At 39.1% G+C, this 23,394-nt stretch overlaps 1 protein-coding gene across 4 annotated transcripts; it reads right to left on the minus strand.

Moving 5' to 3' along the window:
- Window positions 1–28: 28 nt before the first annotated feature.
- Window positions 29–23,275, minus strand: PHTF1 (putative homeodomain transcription factor 1). Of its 4 annotated transcripts, none has more exons than XM_044447446.1 (19): window positions 23,192–23,275; window positions 22,618–22,696; window positions 21,914–21,970; window positions 20,215–20,284; window positions 18,286–18,444; window positions 17,673–17,838; window positions 16,531–16,674; window positions 15,139–15,280; window positions 13,989–14,180; window positions 11,751–11,828; window positions 10,025–10,243; window positions 9,224–9,352; window positions 8,694–8,966; window positions 6,652–6,783; window positions 6,383–6,469; window positions 3,454–3,609; window positions 2,100–2,195; window positions 1,827–1,952; window positions 29–1,531 (listed from the first exon to the last, which is right to left on the minus strand). In XM_044447446.1, the coding sequence occupies exons 2-19, from the start codon at window positions 22,660–22,662 to the stop codon at window positions 1,511–1,513; spliced, it is 2,292 nt and encodes a 763-aa protein (XP_044303381.1). In that variant the 5' UTR covers window positions 22,663–22,696; window positions 23,192–23,275; the 3' UTR covers window positions 29–1,510. The 4 variants fall into 4 exon arrangements, 3 of the variants coding, with proteins under 3 accessions (XP_044303381.1, XP_044303389.1, XP_044303401.1); XR_006416428.1 differs by having other exon boundaries at window positions 1,516–1,531; window positions 2,092–2,195; XM_044447454.1 differs by lacking the exon at window positions 23,192–23,275 and having other exon boundaries at window positions 22,618–22,710.
- Between the last annotated feature and the right edge of the window lie 119 nt (window positions 23,276–23,394).

Below are 23,394 nucleotides of genomic sequence, written 5' to 3' on the forward strand. Positions count from 1 at the left end.
AGAAATAACACAATAGAACTCAGCAGTGTCTACCTTGATCTTTTTATTTGCCCATGTTGGTAACATTCAGTTGAAAGAACTTGTATCAACAGTATTTAAACTCCCAACAGTTTACACATATACAAACAATTTTGTAAAAAAAAAAATATATATGTGGCTTTGAATGTTCTAGAGACAGTGTCTCTACTTAAAAATTTAAGACAAGTGTATTGTTTGAAGGAGATCCTATTGAACTACTGCATACAATACTTGATGAGATTCCACTGGGCAGTATCATTTGGCAAGTCCTTTTGTAAAACTAATTTACACTGTTTCCATAAGTGGACTTGGAAGAACTAGAGATGGATATGTATACACATTTGGAAGATGCTGTGGAGTCCGTGTGTGTGTGTGTGTGTGGTAATGTGATTTTCCACATGGTATACACATTACATTTTTACAAAATTCCCATGGGTGAAGCAGCCACGGACAAAGTATCCTACTTGGGAAAGCTTGTGTGCAAAGATTTAACAAACAGGGACTTACAGTGCCCCAACCATAGCCTCTCTAGGACTACATGCCAGCAATGGATAGTATAATGTATCCAAGCAAAAATCTGGCTGAGTGCCTTTTAAATGATGTAAAACATCCAATCCCATTCTCTGCAGTAGTGTATAAACATTGCTGTAATTTCTCATGGAGAGCTTGCTTTGCTTGTATAGGTTGGTCTGCATTCATATAATAAGTTATGTGGAGAATGCTAATTATTCAGAAAAATGTTCTCTCTCTCTGTGGCAGACCTACTGTAGGCCACCTTCTGGTACTGTTTGTGTGTTACTAAGCAACTAGAGACCTGAACTGCAAATGCCTGAAGAAGAGGCATTCATATTATGGAGATGAATTTCATTTTCTCACTCTCTTCCCAAATCAGCATCAATAGGTGAGTCCCATGGCAACTTCTGCTGCGAAGCCTACTATCATCCAAGAAAAGGCTTTTCAGCAGAGGCACTAATGAAAAGTTAAAAATAAGTTAACAGCAGCATAAAGACAGTGATTCTGTAAAAAAACAAGCCCTGTCTAACTCAGAACTTAAGTAACAAGTAGCCCACCTGCCTCTGAAAGAATCCAACATGTATGTAGCATGCATGCATTTTTCTTTTCAGGCTACAAACGACTGTCAGAACAAGACATTTTAGATCAGACAAATATTGGCATTTTTCATACCATAAAACTGCTGCAACCAAGACTTAATGTCCTGCTGCTGCACTCCACAGGAGCTGCAGGTTTGTTTCATTAAAATTGCTTTATTTTACAAGCTCACCATTTTCTAAGGTTTCTTTAACCATTTCTTCAAGCCACAGGCTCAATGAGAATAAATTAATTTATTCTGAAGTCTTGAGAATGCACAAAGAGCGGATGAAATTTGTGTTGATGTGAGAACTGGCACAATTTCGAAAGCACCTTCAACTGCCATACGTGTCTATGAAGGACTGCTTCTAATTCTTATGCCTTTGCTTGGGGCCTTCTCTCTTCATGGTTTGATTTTCCACAACTGCAAAATTAATTATATTTGGACAGTAAATGTACTCACATAGGGAAAAGATATTCAACGAGAGAGAGAGTGCGAGAGAATTTTTTTGAAAAGATGTATTACGCATTTATGGAAAGTGGAAAATCAGTGCTTTTCTAAGCAGGACAAACAACTAATAAGCTGCTCTATTGAAACAATATATGAGATGCTCCTGCAAACAACAGCTGATTTTCAGTGGTCTGCTTGAATTGACAAAATATGCACACTGCTAATGTTTTCAGGAAAACATCCACAGCAAAAACACGTCAGTACTTACTCTGATGTTGAATCCCAGCAGATCACTTATGACACCAGAAACTGCTGACAGGATCACCACACGTGTGATGTTATAGATTAAGGGGTTCATTGTCAGGCCATACAATCTGAAGGGTGTATCTAACTCCTACAATAAGAAAAGGGAATTTTATGCAGCAGTTTCATGTCCTTCTTAGTAATGGAACTATCAACATACTTTCAGCTATATTCCAGTGAAAACATAATTATTAAGCAAACTGCTGCAAAGGGTTACATACTTTTCTTACCTACTCACCTTCAGGAGTTTCGTAGAGAGTTTTAGGACATTGTTCACCAGAGTGAGCTGTTCCTTCTTGTTTGGCTTCTTCTCCATCTTCAGATACAAGTTTATCTGCAATTGAGGTTTTTTAAAACATTTACTAAAGTCACACATTGCTCTGTGTCTGCTCTGTAACTGTAAGAACAACAGGTATGTTCTGCTATAGCACAAGCAACTTTTCTTTATTCTTCTGTAAAGCTAACCTTAGACCTAAGGAGCAGAAAACATTAATCACAGCAACTCAGTGTTTGCCCTTTTCCTTGACAGTTGAACAAACATGTTCCCCACAAAGAGCTTTAAAAAACTGCTTAGATGCACCCCTCAAACAGCTAAAAAGGTATTAATTTAAATACTTAAAGAATTAATAAGCATTAATACATATAAGGATTAATTGCCTGCGTAGCCAAGAATGAGTAAACAATTTATCACCAAAACAAGGAACTGCAAATGCTCAGCACTTCCTATACTCGCAACATAGCCCAATGTGTATGAGATAAGAATAATAACAGACCCTAGGAAGGCAAGCTTTCAAATAAATCTGGGATACATGAATGAACATGTGCACTGGCTGGAGTAAATGTTAAGAGGCTTGCTAGCAGAGAAAGGATTTCTAAGAATCCACACTTCTAAAGAATGGTTTGGCAAAGATATTCATGGGAATTTGCCAAGGCTGTGTATATTCCCTGTTCTTCAAAGAGCAAGGTAGTAGCTTTGGGGGAAAAGGCAAATTCGCAAGGGATTATACAGGGCACTGAAGTCCCACCACTTAATGAGAAAAAGTTCAGCACAGTTCTTGCTCTCTGCCTACAGTTTTCATCAAACAGTGCTTGCAAAGTACAAAGTTGTTTTTTTTTCCTTAAAAGCGAATATACCTGTATACCAGTGAAATCTTGGACAAAATCTCACACTTGCACATTAAAATTGTAGAGCTGCATGTAAACAAACCTGACCTTTGTCTGAATACCTGGTTTAAAAACAAGCCTGCTCTTCTATACTTGCAAAATCTGTATCTACTGTTTAATATATCATCTTGTGAACTGTACAGGATCTTCACCATCAGAAGACAGATTATGGATATTTACAGACATACATCAGAAACTGACACTGGCAAGGTGTTTCTACTAACTTTATCTAGAGGTAAATAAATAACATAAAATTGATAGAAGACAAAATGTCTCAGTTCACATGACCACCACCGCTTGTACAAGCTTGTATAAGCCACAGTGTGTTCTGGGTACCATTTGCCTAATTGCTTGCCTGGGCGGCATGGGTTATTTAAGGGCTGCTTTCCCCATGTGGTTGTAAGTAAAATGCATACAATGAAAAATACCTGTTCAGTGAGCAAAATGGAAATATTACTATATTTCTTGTTGGTTTCAGAGCCCAGGGATGCCAACCGTAGCAAGAAGAGAAGCAGGGCTGTTTCCCAGATTAGGAATTCCCAGTTGTAAGCTACATTCAAGAATGTCTTGTGACCTTTTAAAACCTATGAAAAAGAACACAGCAGCATCAGCAAACAGACTAGAATGTTCTCTTCTGCTATCTGCAATAACAGTTCTGCAAAGCAGAAGAAGCATGAGTAAATTCTGCACAATGCATTTGTGTAGCAAGAACACCTCTGTCCTTTGGCCTCAAAAGCCATAATGAGAACTTTGGCTATCCGGCAGTACAGAAATGCTAATGATGATGGTGAGGCTACTTTCCTAGCTGCATGGAAGGAGAGGTGAAGAAAGAATTGGCAGGTGAGAAGAGGGGCTCTTTACCCTTCCCTCACTTGCTGATTTTTCCTTACATTGCTCCCCCGGCAGCTGTTCATAGCTCATGCTTCTACAGTCTAAGCCACCTTTGCAGAGGAGATCAGTGGGTAGGGAGGATTATGTATCACTACCGTGACCTTCCAATTCTCTCATACAAATCTCTGCTCCCACATTTATTTTACAGGATAAAGATAAGCTTCCACCCAGAGAAGTTTAAGAAATGACTGTGATAAGCCCCTTAACCATTCTGGCTTGAATCTGGACTTAGTCATGTTTAGAGACACTGAAATCAATGGGACCTAAGCTAGTCATTATTAATCTAACCTAAATCCCTTTGCCTTCAATGGATGAGTAGCTCTGGGTCCAACCTTCTCAGTTTGACCAACAAGAACAAGTACTGATGTGGACTGTTAAGGAACATTTCTTAACAGTACTGAGTGTGCATTGTAGCTGATGGTTTAGTAGAGGCAGAAAGGACAACTAAACTTTTAGGTCCCCAGCGATTACTAATTTATATCTTATACTAGGCAACTCCTTCCAATCTACCAAGCTATGATGAGGAACTAATCCACCGGGAAAGAGTAAACTGATAATTAGAAATGCCCTAGCAAGATTGCATGTAGTTTTGTTTTGTTTTGTTCATCAGCATTTTACTGAACCAAAAGGAGTCCAGAAGCCATTTATTAAAAAAGGATAAAATATTGAGAGTACAAAACATATAAACAAGAAACCTTATTAATTACAGAACCTGGCATGTCTTGACACTGCTTTGTCGATCTTTGCTTGGGGAAATGCATTTGTGAAGTAAAGGGCAGATCCATGTGTCTCAAATAACCTACACCATGAATAAGCTACAGATGATCTGGTTCTCCCGCTGCCTTCCCCACTGTTCTCCAGCTGGTATCCCAGGAATTTGCATATTTCTGTGTCCCTATCAAAATCCCCTAATTAGTCCCATTAAAGACCTCATTTTAAAAGGAAGCCTGAACTTTGATAACTGTCAATCTACCTCCATGTTTCTATGAAAGTTGTGGCCTGTACTATTAGGGCCTTTCCACGCCCCTAATGTCTTGGAAAAGGGTGAAAATGAGTCAGAATATTTAGAAGAGTCAGGTCCAGCCAAAAAAAGTAGTGGATCTTGCCACTACTACTGACCACCTCATTTTGTGAGCAAAGCTCACGCTGAGCTTTGCCTTCCATTGATGGATAGCCTTATGACAGCTGGCAGTGTAAAGCAAAGTGAAAAATAAACCACTTTGCAGCCTCTCTGAGCCAATGTCCATGGCAAAAGCCTGCTGTACTTGCCCAGGCAAGGCTGCCCATTCTGGACCCTCAAAATGTAGAGATGCATACCTCGAGAAGTCTGACAGCAAAAAAGTTAGCAGTTACAAAACTATTTGGGCAGCAAATTAAAAGGTGAAGAACCAATGTGCCATTTCAGTACTCTGGAAGGGCTGCCATAGACTGTCAACTCAGAGATCATTAACAGTGACCTCATAAATGGAGGGGAGCATTTATTTATGATTGTAAACCATCTTGAAATGTTCTGTGAAAATAACAGACCATATAGAAAAATTTTAAATAAAATCAAAGAGGGGCTTACAGTCAGGGCAGGGGATACTGAACTAGTGATAGTTATTCTATCATTCTGCTCGGGCATTGGTGGAGTGGCTGGTACTGGTAGCATCACTGGCAATATCAGCATTAATGTATCTGCAAAGTGGCTTGCTAGTCACTTCCCTGAACTGATGATGGGTTTGGTCAGCTGGGATCTGATGACACGATAACCCATTGTGCTTCAAATAACCCATTTTGGGTCCAACAACCCCTAGAGCGAGCCATGGGATGCAAAATTATCTATGTTCATACAAGTCAATAACCCACTATAGCTTGTCACCAATGATGTGTTGCTCTGTTGTGTGAACCCTGTCAAAGAGTATTAAGGAAGCAGCATACTGATGTTAATGAAACTAATTCTAGGTCCTACATTTTCAATACTGTCACTTAGATTAGTTTGTATTATGAAAAAGCACTTATGCTTCAAGAACAACTGACTGGATGAACAGTTGTCCACTAACAGAGCAGCACTATGAAGTACATTCCATTGTGTGAAAGAAAAAGCACAAACCTGCCAATTTCCCGAATATATGAGAGAGTCTCTTAAAAGGCAATCAAATGTTGTGCCTTAACTGAGTAGGAACAATCTATGCAAGGACTATGTAGTACATCAGCTTCCACAGAGATATTTATTTGAAAATACCATTTATCTGTAAAAATGACATTCCATGTAGGGAACGTATCAAATCCAAGAAAAATGAAACTAGAAGCCTTCTGCTGTGGTTGATTTTTTACTGGACACTCTCAGAAAGCTCTCCCATATGAAAACTGAGGTGGACCATGAGAATTCCTCACATGAGAATTGCATCACCCCAGTCCCAAATGTTGGAATCCTACTTTTCTAACTGATGGTATCATCTCTGTAAATAATACTTGAAATCTTACCTGTGCGCAGCATATGAAAGCAATGGAAAGAGCCAGTAAAAAGATGGAAGATACAACTACATCAACAGATCGCTGTGGGCCTCGCCTCTGCCAAGGTAAACAAGATGAATTAGAGCACAGAAAATGCAGAGGTACACGAACATGTCCAGAGAGAGCAAGATATACATACTGCAACATTTTATGTCCTAAATCCTACAATAGCTTGAGACTCTGTCTACAATTTTAATCTGCTTTAGGCTGAGGTGTCAATGCTTTTAGCTTAGGCTCACCTTCAGGTAGGAGCGAAGCGATAACCAGATCTTAATGTTTTCCACCTTCTTGAGTCTGAAATGAGGGATTTCATATTTCCTGGCTTTCCGAGCAGAGGTAATATGGCTAAAAAGTTTAGCAAACAAAAATCGCTGCAGAAGAAAAATCAGTGTCAATCATGGCAAAGTGCATACTGCTGTTATCAGGGATAGCCCAAGACATTTAGGAGCCTAACCCAACTCAAAGGACTGCTGTGAGGATAAAAATAGCAGGAGGATTGCGTAGATCCTCTTTGAGCTCTTGGAGAAAAAGTGCCATATAAATGTAAAAATCTTTTTTAAAAAAACAACTCAGCAGAGCTCCATGGCCCAGGGACAATACAAGGATGACAATAACCTACTTTATTATTAGTTCAATACAGTTGTCTAGCATATAGTGGTTAGACTGTTGAACTGATACTGGTTCTAGTCTCCACTCAACCATAAAGTTCATTGGCTCACTGACCTTTAGTCAAATCTACCTCACAGAGGTATCATGAGGATAATTCAGAGAGGAGGGGGACTGCATAAGCTGCCTTGCATACTTTGTAAAGAGATAAGAGGTATGATACAAATGTAATGCTAGATTTTAAAAAAGACTGTGTAAACACTGTGCATTCACACATTAAAAAAACCAGTACAGACATCAGCTTAAATCACTAATGAGCTCACAACAGATAAAGATTACTTATAAGCTCACTACAGATAAGGATTACAAGTCAAGCACCAAAGCTGCAATGGTGAGTGATTCATGATAGGGTGAGCCACAAAGCATTCAATTAGGAAAATCACTCCACTCCACTCTCAGCAGCATTCCTTCCCAAAGGAAATCACAATCAAGGCTTCGAGAACCTCCATCTCCTCAGAGAACAAAATGGAGAAAAGCATGCCATGCAAACCCACCTTTCACTAACACAGCCCTTTCACTAACACACTGATCAGCCAGTTGCTAATAGGGACAAATAACTTCACTGAACAAACAGAGCAGGCCAGCTATGCCCCTCTACTCCTTTTCCACAAGTGACTCCCAAGCCAAAAATCATCAGTCTGTCTTTCATTTCAACTAAGTGGGAGCTCAGCTGCTTCCCTCCATGTGCTAAAGCACAATCCTAAACAAATTTATGCAGAACGAACCCCCAGTGCCTTCAGGAAGGCTTATCTCATTAAATGAACATGACTGTAGGAGGGAATTCCTCTGAAGGATAAATGCTAGGCCAGAGGGGGGAAAACAAGGTGGTGGAGAAGAGACTGTTGCACAGGGAAACCAGACTGAGAGAGAAGGAGCATGATGACCCCCTAACTGGCAGAAGGTCACTCATATGCACACGGGGTAGTACTAATCCACACAACCTTTTCAGTAGCCAGTCAAGCCTGAAACTATCCTTCACAACTGCTTGAGGGTTTGTAGTATGTATTTTGACACCTCCTTTCATGTGCTCAGAAGGAGGGACTGTCTAAGCAGGAAATGGCCCCTTCAGGCATCCAACATCCCAGGCAATCTTCTCTGTCACTTTGGCTAAGATGGGATAATCAAAAGCTGAAGAAGAAAAGGCTGTCCTGGCTTCCTGCCTTGCTGTGGCAAACCAGCAGTTGCAGGGACCCTGGGCATGATCCACCACTCCTTTTGATTTACACCTATTCTCACTGTCTTCTGGGAGGGCCCGCTGTGGCTGTCATTTGATCTTATACCTAGTCCTTCTCTTATACCTTTCAAAGGCTGCACAGGAAGACTAAGAGAGGGAAATGTTTTCCTCACATGTTTCTCTAGAATAGTAACAAGTTTACTGCCAAATATAACATCAGAAGAGAGGCTGCTAATTTCAAGCTGCGAGGAAACATGCAGCATGATGCTATTACACTCATTTTGTGGATTTATACATTACCTAGGAGGAAGGAAGAGGAGACATGCATTTGTCACTTTCAGTGCTTGCCTTCAAAGTCATTTCACTTGGTAGAATGGTGGAGAACTAATCAACTAATTGAATAATTCTGTGAGTGCCCAGAACATTTTAATCTTCACTCACCTGCTTATATGTTCTCTCTGCAACACACATCATGAAGAAAAACATCCAGGTGAGGCACAGACGTTCAAGGAAGATGATGACAGAAAGCATAACAACAGGAGGAATTGTGGGAGCCCCACAGAAGATATATAAAAGTTCTTTTATAGAAAGTGACCACAACTGCTCCAAGGTCTTTGTGTGGAAAAGTCGATAGAGGAAGGGAAGGAAGGCTAAACCAATGGTGACAATATTTCCCAGCCACTGATAACCAGCTCCTTGTTGATAAGCATTGACCTATTGATTAGGAAAACAAAAGAAAAAGTACATGATTTATAGATAACCATTTAATGATGTGCTAAACAAGTTCCAGTTTTGCAAATTCTACTATAGTACATATATAAGTATCAAGAGAAATTCATAAAATAATGCAGTAAAAAGGAATGGTAAGTTGCAACTTCTGCTTGTGGACAGAACAATAGTATCTTCTGTCTGCCCCAAGATAACAGGGAATTGTTTGCCTTTAGAGTACACTTAATTTACATACCCCTTACCTTACTCATGATGATCCCACTGATCTCCAGTACAGACATGTCCACCTTCTTGCACTCATTCCCCTCCCAGATAAGAGCACTCACTTTGGTAGAGGCAGGACTTGTGTTCTGAAGCCAGAACAAGTGGTTCTGAGGGAGAAAATGCATCTTGGAGTCACATTCTGGAAAATTTGCCTCTAATATGGGGAGAAATAGCTTTGAAACAGCAGCTTTAGCTATGCTAGCAATTACTTTGCCATTATGAGCTCATACCGCTCAAGAGATGGGCCATATTTGAATAATCAGGAATACTTTCTGAGACCCAAGCTTCTTTATTTCTTGAGCAATTTCAGTTCTACTACTGCATCTACAAAAATATAGCCCACTTTAACATCTTGGAGACTGAAGCGCTAGATGATCCCAAAGCTAAGAAGTTACCCATATATTTTTCCTCTGAAGCCATGGTCTGAAGGCCTCATTAGTGTGTCCACAGGTATTTGCTGACTCTTTTGTGCAATCAATGCACATTTCATTTAGCATCTGCTGCTTGCAACCACGTCATGCTACTGGAAGAGGCAAACTCTCTGTGCTTCTTGCTGGGTGAGGATACTCATGACCTGAACAACAAACCCAACTTGTATTCTCAGATAAATAGCACAGAGAAGTGACATAAGTGTACAGAAATCTTTGACAAACTGGCTTTATGTTTTGTTGCTGACAAAACAACTACAGGAGATTTTGGCACTTCCTCTCCTGCTTTCCATTTGATTATTAATTCAAAGACAATAGTAACCTAAGAGAAAACCTTTGCATGTTACAGACCTGCTGAAAGACATCTTCCTTCAGATCTCGTTTGCTTCCTTTTGCATCTTTCCCTTTGGCTTCTTCACTATCACTAGTGTAAGAGGAGCGGCACTCGGGCCCATGAAGCAAGTCATCCCACAGCATATCCTCTGTCTCTGAGTCATGACGGGTGCTTTCTGAGTCTCTATGGGATACACTGCCACTTCGAGATCCACTGCTGTAATGGGATTTGGTTTCCTGTAAAGAGAAGTTGAGTAAACTATTATTACAATGCTGATTCAAATGAGACAAGTTACTAAATTCCTGTAGACTTTAATTAACGTCCCTAACTGTACAATCCTGTTATTCATTTAAGCTGGAACAGTGTAAGACCAAACCTCTCCCTAGAAAATAAAATAAACAAGTCAACTCCTACTGCCTTCTTTTATGATTACATTGGCTACTCCACTTTTGTATGGCCCATAAAGAGCACCTGCCAGAGAACTGTAACACGTCTGTGTCCCACAGAAACCTGAGAAGTTATGGATGAAGAACAGTGGATAAGGATCTAATATGTGTGGCCTCTTTGTGCAAGGTTCTATTGTCAGCAGAGTGCTTTGAAGATTCAAAGCTTAAAGCACTGAAAACAGAAGGAAACCATTCTGGAAGGTTCAGCTAGAACAAAGTTCAACAAAATTGCCACTTTTCCTTTCCTGCTTTACCACATACACCTTAAAGTAGAGAGTGTTTAATTATACCTGCGTGTTTTCCTCTTTCACCCAAATAAAGTTGAATTATGAAGCCTTAGCATGTTGAATAGCTAAACTGTAAACAGACCAGATGTAACTACAGATTTTTGTGGCAAGTGAAAATGTGCATCACAACACTCTTTCCTTACAACAAGAATATGTAATCTTGCCTTCATTCCTATAGACCTGAGCCTGGCATCAGGCCTGACTAAGCATGACAAACAATAAGTTTATCTACAGATATACCAAAGAATTAAACCAAAACTACTACATTTATTTGACATTGAACTGGCAAATGTGCTTTTTCTGCTAATGCAAGGAGCAAACAATGAGAGAAAATAAACTGGAAACGCACTGCATAGATTGTTTCTTCTATTGCCATTGTCCACAAAGATACAAGTTGCATGGGTTGTAGATACTCATTTTTCTTAAATAACACAATGAGACAGATTCTTTCTTACATAATGCTGAGAATTAGGATGGTAACACTGAAAACTCGACTCGTTTGTGCTAGGCACACTTCAGTGCTTTGTGCTGAATTCAGAGCCGATGGTTGGCTGAGTCAGCGATATTTTTGCAGCTTCTGCTTCTAAAGTGGAAGATGCAAAATTTGCACTTGTTTGTTTTGCTTTGTTTTGAGCAGAGAGATTTATGTAAAATACAATTTGTCATTGTACAGCTGTCATTTGCACACAAATATTTATGCAAACTGTGGCCATCCTCTATGAAAAGATGCAGCCATATTCTACACACATTTATCTACTTTTATAGGAAAAAACATGCAAATTATTGTTGATTTTAAGAGCAGAAGCCCATGTGGCAGCTTGGAGTAAGTCACTGCCAGCACCGGACAGATGAACTAGAAACCAAGAGACTTAGCCAGGCAAATCTGCCAGATTCTGACTTTCCAAGAGTATTCCTCACATATCCCTAGTGGGAATCTCATGTTTCAAATGGGCAATAGGGTGACCAGCTGCATTCAAGCTATGTGACATATGATACTAATGTTTGAGTACCTCATGAAGAAGTGCTGTGTCAACTTCTGAATCCACTACGCTGTCAGAGTCTTGCATAGATTTCACTACTTCCTTGACCTGCTCAGCATACAAAAAGAAGTAGAGAACTTTAAATATAGAATATTCTTTTTATTTTTCCTATTTATATTTTGCTCAAAGGAGATATATATACACACACACACACACACACTAACAGCAAACCCACTGACATTTCAAAGCTAGACCTTACTTCTAGCTTCATTTTCACAATAAAGAGACAAAGACTCAAAATATTGAAAAAAGTATATAGTTTTATTGTTTGAAGTTTCCCAATGCTTTTCAGCTCAGCATGATAAATATGGGCCATCTTCATGGCCTAACCAAAAGCAGAAAAGGATATGATTGCATAATTATACATGTTAAAAACAAACATCCCAATTAAAAATAATTATAATAATCACACTGTGATAATGTCTTTGTCTTCTTCTTAAATGTTTCTAAAAATGCCTGCACAGAATTCTGAAAAAGTCTGCCTCTAGGATGACTCCTGCTACTTGTGATGTTTGATGTGCGGTAATTTTTATGCATCTGTATGAAAACTTTTTAGTTGCATCCATGGGATTAGTTGATTAGACTCATGGTTTCTGAGTTTTAGACATCCACCATTTCTTTAGGGAGTGTCTCAGAAATATTTAACATGACAAAAGAGGCTGAAGCTCTAGCTCTTCATGAAGACTCCAAGGGTTCAGAGTTTTCAACCTTAAAATCCACTGAAGTTCTTTTTCTAAACAGAATTATATCATCCCTTGTAGAAAGCTTTTGCAAAGCTCCAAACTTAATATATTTTGAAGAATGGTTTTGCTCTACAATATATCTTACCAAGTGTGTGCCATTTTTTTTATTTCTAGTATTACACAGATGCTCTCCAAGTTGTAATTTAAGAGGCTTGGATGTTCTTAACACATGACATTTTGCTTCAGGGGCATTGGATGGTATAAATCACACTGCTTATAGTGCAAGTTGTGAATTGCCTCAGATCATATCTTTTTCATTTGGCCAGATCATCAAATTCTGGCATCTTGAAAGTGTTACCCAATGTCCATAGGGATGATGTCTTCTCGGAGTCATCACACCTGGTAGGGCACCATAATATGTCTGCTTAAATGCCATAAAATCACTTGTGGTCTGCATATTCCTGGTGATGCTTTTTCCTTTCAAAGGAAAGACAAAGAGCTTGCACTAGAGCACTGAGACAACATCTCTTTTATAGTCAGTTTCTCAGATCTAGATGCAACTGTATCAAGATAGGAGACTTTGTATAGGAGTCTCACATAGAAAAGCGGTCTTCCAAAAATTAGCAGAAAGATCTACACATATGTAGATTACCTACAAACCTAGCTAATCATATCATTAGGAAGATAAAAGGTTTTGTTTGTTTGTTATATTATTTTCCTGGAAGACAAGAACCAACTACAAGCTTCTTTCAAAAGAAAAGGACGCATCATCAATATTCATCGACATATGTTCATTATGGGATGCTTTGTTCCTAAAATGTGTATCGACACATTACTGACTTTTTCTGCTTTTGCTCTGGCTGCTAGCATTAATGCAAGATACTATAGCTAAAAATGCAAAGTCTCTCATCTTGGATATCTAGTTCCTAACCTTAACATTGGATAAAACAGTATTATCTAGGAGTGCATTTGCATATTTTTGCTATCTCTTTATGACCGTTTTCTGTTCTTTAAGTAAATCTGTATATGCATTGCTTTGGCTTTATTTTGGAATAAGCACACCTATTCCACATTTGCTTGACTTTATTAAAAGCTCTTGAATATTAATTATAGCTTAAAGTATATAGTGCTTAGAAGTGCAAGATGCTTAGAAGCAATAGTGAATTAGGAAGAGCCCTGTTTACTAAAACAGAAAGCTGTCACTCCTTTCTGATCTCTGTTTTATATCTGCACAATTGCTATCTTGAGAACAAAAGTTATTAATACATTAAATAATTTCAAAAAAGCTGCTTACAATTTACGCTAATTCCCAATTATACTTTTTCAGTTTCTTTCCAAATATCCCTAGGTACCTTGGGATATTCCAATTATCCAGTGTCTAATCCAGGAGTTCAGGGTCAGTGATAACACTCAATAACTACTCTCTTTCTGATTCTGATTAAAAGTGACACTCGGGATGTGCCTGGGTGAGTGGAGTAATTACTTCTCTCAGAGCTCAGCTGCTGACAGTAGCCCATACACTTACTTGTGATACTGACTGGTTTGGAGAAGCAGATATAGAACCTAGAGAAGACTTCTTGCTCTGATTGTCGCTCTGATTGTTATCGACAGTAAGGGCACCTTCTACACTTCTACGCAGTAAAACTCTCTGACTCATGGTATCTGTATCCTCTTCGCTTGACAGCTCATCAGAAACACCAGAATGCCTGGAACTAACCTGAAAGAACAATAATGAGAATTAAAGCTAGTAAGTATCAAGCAGATAGAACAGTCTATATTCATGCAGTCTGTTTGTACTATCCAACCAACTAGCAAACACTGATACAGGACAAGCAAAATGCTATAAACAGACTCTCACTCAACAGCAACAAACAAGATAGAAAATATAAATCTTTTCAGTAACAATCTTGAAATATGTAGCCCTTCTCAAAGCAATGTCATTTCCTTTGCTTTGGGACACATATATGGGACACATATATGACACTTCCTGGGGATTGGCATACCGGCAGTATGCTATCATTGTTAAGCATTAGACTAGGATCTGGGAGACCTGAGTTCAAATCCCTGCTCAGTCATGAAGTGATTGTAGGCCAGCCACTATCTTTCAGAGTAACTTAACATGTAACTTAACTCACATGTTTTATTGTAATTTATGTATGTTTTTATGTTCTAGTATTGTAAGCCGCCCAGAGAATCTTTGGATTATGGAACAGCATAGAAACTGAATTAATTAATTAAATAAAATAATAACATTGTGAGTATAAAATGGGAGGGGGAGCCATGTGTAGCAACTAGAGCTTCTTTGAGGAAAGAAAACTGTAATAATAATATTAAATAAATCTAAGGACAATATTTCAAGCACCCAAAGTAGAAATGTTAGGGTTGATGGCAGACTCAATTTAAACTCTCCCCTTTGAATTTCACATTTCACGCAGAATAAAAGCATCCAGGCAAGTTTAAATTGTTTTCAGAAGTATTTGATTTCTATGACTAAATAGTCCTCTGAAATATTTTTCAATGATCTATGTCAGCAATGATAAAATTCATTTTAGAAGGCTATATACCCAGAATTATTTTGTGCATGTTGGGGGGGGGGTGCATAATAAGTATCATTGCTCATGCAGATGAGACTTGACATTTGGATCTCAAAGAAGAGCATTCACCCTATATCTTACCAGACTTTTTTCTATATTTGATAGCTTTCCAAAATCCTTGGACCACTGCAAAGTATGCTCAGATCTGGAAATTCTGCGTTTCGTCCCACTGCTATGTTCAGTTTCAGTCCCTTTATCAGCTACCCGTTTCCCTCTTTTCATCCTAAGGAAGCAAATGCAATAGATAGCAGGCCTTCCTCTCATACCCTTTAAATTCAACAAATAGCTGAATGCCCCATGGCTTCTCCATCTTAAACTCATTTTTCCCTATATGCCCTCCTGCCCCTTAAGATCTGCAGCAGAGGCTCTGCTCTAGGAACCCTCCTTGAAGGAGGTTAGGAGAAAAACTCTCAGAGGAGGGTTTCTCTGTGGTGGTACCCCGGCTCTGGAATGTGCTCCCTAGAGAAGTTCACCTGGCACCAACGTTATATGCTTTTCAGCACCAGGTCAAGACCTTTTTATTTACCCAACATTTTAAAGTTTAAATATTTTATGTTTTTATTGACAGATTCTCAGTCACATTTTATCCTGTGATGGTTTGATGTATTTATTATATTGTAAACCATCTAGAGATGACTTGGGATAAAAATATCCTAATAAAAAAATAAACTTGTAAAAGAATGAAAATATACTTATACCTACTGGGGGTTTTTGCTGTTTTGTTTTTTAAAAGGAACGAATTACAAAATTCCCTAAGAGAAGGCAGGGAAAGAACATCAGAAATATGTAAGAGAAAAAATCCTGTTGCCATTTTTAAATTGTCTAAAATGTATTCTCAAACAAATAAATTATCTGCCTAAAAACCCATTCAGAAAAAAACAAGGAACAGCATCAACACCATTCCTCTCTGTAACCCAGTTTAATTCTAGAATCAAGTTTCATTGAACTAAATGAGAATACCCCATGAAAAGAAAGTGTAGGATTGCAGGCATTATCTTTGATTACTAACAGTACACAGAAAATCAGGGCAAAGGCTACTCTGGCCACTTCAGAGGCAAAGTAATGAGAATGTAGTGGCTAGATTTGGAATTCAAATGGGAAGATGAAGGTTCAAACCATCACTTAGTTGTAACAGTTCCTGTGGGACCTTGCATCTTACACTGCTACAGCCTAACCTACTTTACAGAGCTGTTGTGAGATTAAAGGGCAAAACTGTTTGGGCTTCCCTGAGCTTCCCAGAGGAGGAATGGGGTAAAAATGGACTTGAGATGGGATTGTAAAGCTTTAAAAGTGTAGCAACTCTAGAACAGCTCCTTTTAAGGGCAATCTTTTGATAAGCCCTCTCCACCATTGCACATAACCCAAGCAGAATAAGTGCTCTGATGCGGCCTTTGACAATATGGTATCTTGAACTAGATCCTCAATTATCATTTCAGTTTTAACTCTCAGAGAAGTCAACAATACCAACCATACCCCTCCCTGCTCCTTCTGCGCAATACTGAGTCAAAGAAGCTGCTGATCCTGGATGACAATTCTGGTGGCTCCTCCACTCTGCTTATTTTGTCAAAGGAAGAGTAAGTTGCACTTCCATCACCTCCTGCAAACTTGCGTATTTTTCTACATTAGGAAAAAAAGAAGTTTTAGCAACACATCATAATTTAATAAAAAATACACATACACCTGCCTTGCAGGCTCCTTTACACACTTCACAAGAAGATGGTGCTCATCATCAGACCTCCACATGCACAAACGTGTGATGCAGTATTGTTTTAAGATTATCATATAATGAATGTGCCATACCCAGGAAATCTTGTGTACATGTGTTTTATATTTGTGCAGAAGAAAAGTGAAGGGAATAAGTAAGATTAGCCATTATGATTACAATGAACTGAAATTCCTATATATAAATGCAAAAAATAGCCTTAGTGCCACTGATTCATTAAATCTAAGACAATGCCACTTGGGCTCCCATTAGCTCTGAGTTGCTGAAACTTTTATTTCTGTTAGACCATAAAAAATCCAGATTCAATTGCCTTCTCTTGTGTTCTAAAAAAATACTAGCAAAGGTCAACAACTTCGGCTAAAAATGTCATTGTAATTGGAATTAAGGATGATTTTGGTCTATATATGCACTATCCCAGCACATAATCAGTCATAATCTCTTTAGTTCCAGCACTTCCGGTCCTACCAAGCTGGGGATTTGCTGGTGTGACTGTGTTAAAAGGGAATGCTAAAACTACAGCAATACTGAAAGGGAGAGAAATACAAGTATACCACTTCACTGGAGAGAAACCCCCTCCCCGATATATTCCTCCTAGAGTCGATGCCACCATGTTCTGTGAAAATCCCTAGCATTGAAATCAAATGGCAGCATATATAAACAAGAAGTACTAACCTACAACTGCCGGCAGGTGTTCCAACAAACACTGAAAGGATATTAGCAATGAAAGAGTAAATACAGATGCATTTCCAAAGAAATATGCTATTAAAACATCAAAAGGTGACTTTTAAAGTTGTACCTGTGTTCAAACAAGCACCTAAAAACCTCAATTCCAAGAAGCACCTAAATACAGAAAAGTCTTCCCCGTGAGAAATTACTTGCACTTTCTTCTTACCTCCTTCTCCTGCTCATACTGCTTCCATCAATTCCTGAAGGTTTGGTTAACTGAGTAGATACTATTTGACAGTGTACAGTCCCCATTAGTAGCATAAGGCACAAAGGTCCAATAATTTCACTTGCACTCACAACTGGCACCATGGAGTACAACACAATTGCGACAACTGAAAAAAGAGTAGCAAGTGTTTTGTTTTAGTAATATGAAATGCAATTGTTGGGGGAAATAATCATGCAAACACTAATATAAGAAGAAAGGGATTATTGGTATGATTAGCTACTAATATTACAAGGAACTAAGGCCTTCTTAATTCCCATGCAGCCTTGTCTATTTTTTTCTGAGCAATATGGTTCTAATAGAACTTTTTATTTATTTTATATTGTCTATTTTCATGGAATAGACAAATCTACCAAGCAATAAAAGCTGAAAGTGATATCTATGGGATTTTTCCTGCTTCTGGATCATGCCATAAGACAGTTATACAGCTTATTATTTATCTAGAGCTGGTTCATCACATCTACTTCTTCCAGTTCATCAGATTAGTTGGCAACCCCAAAATAAATCACCCCAGTTTTTCTTCCAATGATTCAAGCATAAGTTAGTCCCTACTCACCTTGAAGGAGGTAGAGTACTAGCAGCCATGTAAAAATACGCCAGGAGGTCACTTGAATCCACCAACGGCTGAACAATGGGAAGAACACAACCCGCACAAGCCCCTTCCTTGTAAGAGATGTCCATGGGATTTCAGGTTTAGCTTTGGCAAATGTGGAACCTAGAAAGTATGCAGGTTGAACACAGGGTGGTTCAGCTGGGAATCAGAAGAAATCTACTTGGTATTATTTCTTCTATACTCAAGCTGAGACTCCCTTTAAAAATAAACATGGGAAAATGTCACAGAACTAGACTAGCTATGGCAAAGTCATGACAAAGGAGCTCACGCAATTGAACATACCTTCACATAAAGAAAGAGAGAAGTCAAAATCTTTCTCTAAAATGTAGGCTGCAACCCTGTACAGACTTACCAATGAGCAATCCCACTGAACTCAGTAAGCTCTCCCTTTGTGTGGAATCCTTTCTTCTGCTTTTGTGAGGAATATTCAATCATTTGAGCCCCTTCTGCCATCTGAAGTGATACCCTTGTCTGGGCTGTTTTCTACTATGGCTAAGAAATATACATTCCTTAAATTTCAATGATGTTCCTCACCTACTCATCTCACTGCCTCCCAACCATGCAAGGAGAGCTCTTCAGCTCCATGTAACTTGGCCTTTTCAGCCATCTTAGTCTTACCTCTGGCTCTATTAAGTTCATAATGGCTCTTAGCCTTTAGATTTATCCTTATATGTACAGACAGTGAAATCTATATAGCAAAACTTTTCAGGCTACAAGCAACTGTTTTAGGACATAACATTGTGACTCTGGTCTTCACCTGAAACGGTGATTCCAGAAGTCTGTGCTGGAAGGCTGTGGTTTGACTCCTTAGCCTACAGCATCCCACAGGATTCCACCTTGCCCACAGTGCTATTAAACATCTACATAAAGCCACATAAAGGAAGTTTTAAGGATGCCACCAATATGCTGATTTCACTCAGCATTTTCTCCCTGCCTCTCTTTCTCTCTATCACACACACACACACCCCCCTACTCTGACTCAATCCATGCAACACAGTATTTTGGGATCAGGTATTCAACTTGTTCTGAATGAGACTATAATCTCCCTGAAGGATCAATAGCTTTAGGTGTATTTCTGAATCCAGCTTTGCTGCTAGATTGTCTGGTAGCTGCTGTGGTTATGAGTGTTTTTAGCTGGTGTACCAGCTGTGCCATGTCTTGCAGAGAGCATGTCAGGCCACCACTGCACATGTTTTGGCTATGTTAGATTACCTCAGTGCATTCTACATGGGCCTACCCTTGAAATGAATTTGGAAACTTTGGGGTGGGGGGAATGCATCACCCAGAACAAATAAAAATGACTGATTGCTGGAGAACAGCACCATAAAATCTGCACTGTCAAAGTAGTACTGCCAATTCTTTTTTGGACCCAATTTAAAGTTGTTAATTATAAATCACTAAATTGTTTTGAACCAAGTTATTTGAAGGACTGCCAGTTCCCACATGAGCCAGCCTGCATATCGCTCCATGTCTCGTTGCCTTCTGAGGTTTGTTTGGCAGGTACACCTAAACATCTTCAAGTACAGCTCCTCCAATTCTTCTCCTCTCAAAAATGCAACTGGCACAGCCCTGATTTTCCAGTGAATTGTGAAAACATTTTTCTTTCACCAAATGTTTAGATCATACAGAGATTTTATTTCACCATAATGTTGTTTATTAGCTCTTTTTTGTCTTATTTCTATAATTATCAAAGCTATCTTGAGGGTACAAAAGCTGTGTGAATGGAATTAAGATAGATAAAATATTTATTAAATATCATACTTACATGCTAGATATAATTACCTACCTTCACAGACACATATAAAACAAGGCTATTTTGCATGTACAAAATGAGCCATCAGTCAGAAATGCAAACATTCAAACAATACCTACCTCTGATTAAATCAACATCTATCAGGTCAGGCTGTATGTGGCCTTTCTTTTTGGGTTTGTTTTTGAAGCCCTACAAATGCAATCATAAAGAATTAATAGATTTTGTGGTCAATCTATTAGGCTGTCTACTTGTTGTTCCTGGTTCTAATTCCAGGAATAGACTGGTTTATAATTTCTCATTAATACAGCAGCATAGGGATGGGGAACCTCTGGTCCATGGAACCAAGAGGGTTCCCCATCTTGTACAGGAGGTTCTTGCTGGCCCCTCCCACTCTGCCACAAAGAAGAGAGCTCTTAGCTCCTATCAGCAGCTGCTCAGTAATTATTGCTTTTCCTTGCTTAGCACTGACAAAGGTACTGATCCCCATTCAGCCTGTGACAAATTGGGAAGGACCAAAGCAGGAAGACTAGCCCCTAATTTTGGGTGTGGCCAAAAGCAGTTTTGCTAACTTCTCCAAAATGGAATTGGCTCTCAAGCTAAAAGGAATTCCCTACCCCATCCTATCACAATATGTATCCCATGAATCCATTCAGGGAACCTTTCATTGCCTTTTCAAATAAAACAGTATTTAAAGCTTTCTCTGCTAAGATAATATGTGAAAATGTGGGAGAAGTATATACTTTAAAGTATTCCTATATGAAAAGGAGTATGTGAGATTCTCAGATCAGGACATGTGACTTTTGGAAGCTGCATGACTTCCTGTTTCCTCTACAATCCCTCAAACTTACCTTGCTTTACAAACCCAGTGTTCTATTCTGTCTAATGTCCCCACTATCTAGAACCTACCTGCAAAATTCCAACACAGTCACTCCCCTACTGAAGACAACCACAGTGAAATGGAGAATGGCATTTTTGATTCTGCTCTCCAAATCTAATCCACATATTCTCCAAACATTCCAGAACAGGTCTGGGAAGGGGATGGAAGCAAAAGGGAAATTACTGAAAATTGTCCCCTACGCCATTCTCCAGGTGTCTACTGATCTTCCATCAGTAGAGTGACCAGCATTGGCAAAATCTCTAGAGTGGACACTAGAAATTGTCAACAGTCATTAGTGTTCTACAGATATGTTTGATCTGCAAAAGAAGTATAGGCAAGTAATATATTTATAGGAAATAAATATATTAAATGCTAGGGTCTAACGATCCAACCATATGAATAAAGTTGAAATTATATTTTGTTAATTTTTTCAGACAAATAGGTTACACCTGAGATAGTGCAGTTACAGCCAAGTATTGCCGTGTGATAAGATTCTGTTTTAAAGGACTAAAATGAAAGTAAAACTATGCTGCCAATGGCATGCCACAATTCTCAGATTATTTCACATAACACTATTTTTCTCAGTTGAGTGTTCCAGTGATGCTTAGGACATCAAAGTTCCCAGCAAGGATAAATTTTCCCATTTATGGATAAAGATGTATTTGCATTTTCCCACAGTGTTGCTGTGAGCTGGAAAGCCCTTGTATATGTAATAGATCCATGCCTACATCAGAACTCCCCATAGTGCAAGTAGTCCTTACATCAGGTTACGGCAATTCTCTGTAAGACTATCACATTCAGCTTAATTCTACTAAGCATACTGGTCTAATATGTAGCTCTATTTGTCAATGTACAAAAGGCTTCCAGTTCTGTCATTCTGTAGATCCACAAAACAAAATACCAATGAGTTTAACAAAATGATCTGCAAAAGGATTTTTTACCTTCATCTCAGTCTGTTCTATAGATTTTTCCCATATTTGCTGATCATAGGCTCCAATCTGAAAGAGAGCTTTTATTTAGAAACAAAACATAGTCTTCAGAGAGCTAACCTACTTCCCCTATCTCAATAACCCTACTTCTGTTTCCAAACCAACCATTAATAATATAAAAAGAGTTTCCACCAAGTTATTTCAACAAATTCTTCTATTTAAGAGGAGATGAAAAAGGATCATTTTAGTACAAACCCTGTCCTGGCAAAAGGATTACAGATGTTTCAGTATATTCCTCTTGTAGGAAGTAAAATTTTCAAAAATCTCAAAACATTTCATAATTACAGAAAATGCTGAAGTATTCCAGGGGTACTAGATTACATCATTTGTCATTAAGCAAAATCAGTGTATAATTTTACTTTGTACTTGCAGCATAATCATTTTCACACACCTGACTTGGCATGCATGTGCTATTCACCCATATTTCAGAAAACAAGTCTGAAGCACAGAAGCCGACTACAGTAACTTGTTAGGAGCAGCAACAAAAACAAGTAATTTACATTGCAGTAATAAATGAAATAAAATTTCTACAAAACCTTTTAACAGAAAAAACCCTGATGACACCGTTTTAATTACAGCAGACACAGCGAATAGTTCACATACATCAACTTAAATAATGAATTTTATTGTGCTCAGAAACAAGCTCAAAGACCAACCTTCTTTTGGTACCAAGCAATTGCATCTTCATCATTTGAGGCCATCTGGCATCTCAGACATTAATAAAAAAAAAACTATCTGCATAAAAATAAAAAGAGATTGATATCAAACCCTGAAGTCTTAAATCCACTCAGAGATTGTTCTGTTGGGTAGAGATGTACAGGGTTTTTTTTGGGGGGGGGGGCATGTCATACAAGCTGTTTTTCATTACAGTTGTTGTGCACCGCTCTGTATATTTTTAAAAACTGAAAAACTTTTGACTTATGTAGGATCTTGAACCTACACCGTAGCGACACGACGACGCTCCCGGGAAATGCCAGCCCTCAGTCGTTCCCTAAGAGAATCCATGAATCATTGCTTGGAGAGGTTCAGGTTGGCCCCTGAATGTCTCCAGCCCTCTTCCTCAATCACGGTTACCCCCTTTCTCACCCTACTCCGCCACTCACCTCAATCCTCTTTTCTCATTCGCAATCTGCGTCCCCTGCCTGCAAACCTATTGCCCATTCCATTCTTTTACACTCGCCCCGCCTCACCCGCCAGCCCATCACCTCCCCTGCAACCGCACCTCCATACCTATTCCGCGAATTCGCCGAGGCCCAGGCCCAGACCCAGGCCCTGACCTCCGAGCTTCTTACCGCTACCATGGAAACGCGGACAAGTTGAAGGGGAGAGCAGCTCCCGGATCGGCAAGCAAGCTCTCGGCTGCATCTGCCTGGATCACCCCTGCGGTGGCAGGCAGCTGCAGCCGAGCACCACCCCACCGATCCTTCAACGCC

The sequence above is a fragment of the Varanus komodoensis genome, unplaced genomic scaffold (genome assembly GCF_004798865.1).
Source record: "Varanus komodoensis strain SLA01 unplaced genomic scaffold, ASM479886v1 scaffold1, whole genome shotgun sequence".
Taxonomy (NCBI): domain Eukaryota; kingdom Metazoa; phylum Chordata; class Lepidosauria; order Squamata; family Varanidae; genus Varanus; species Varanus komodoensis.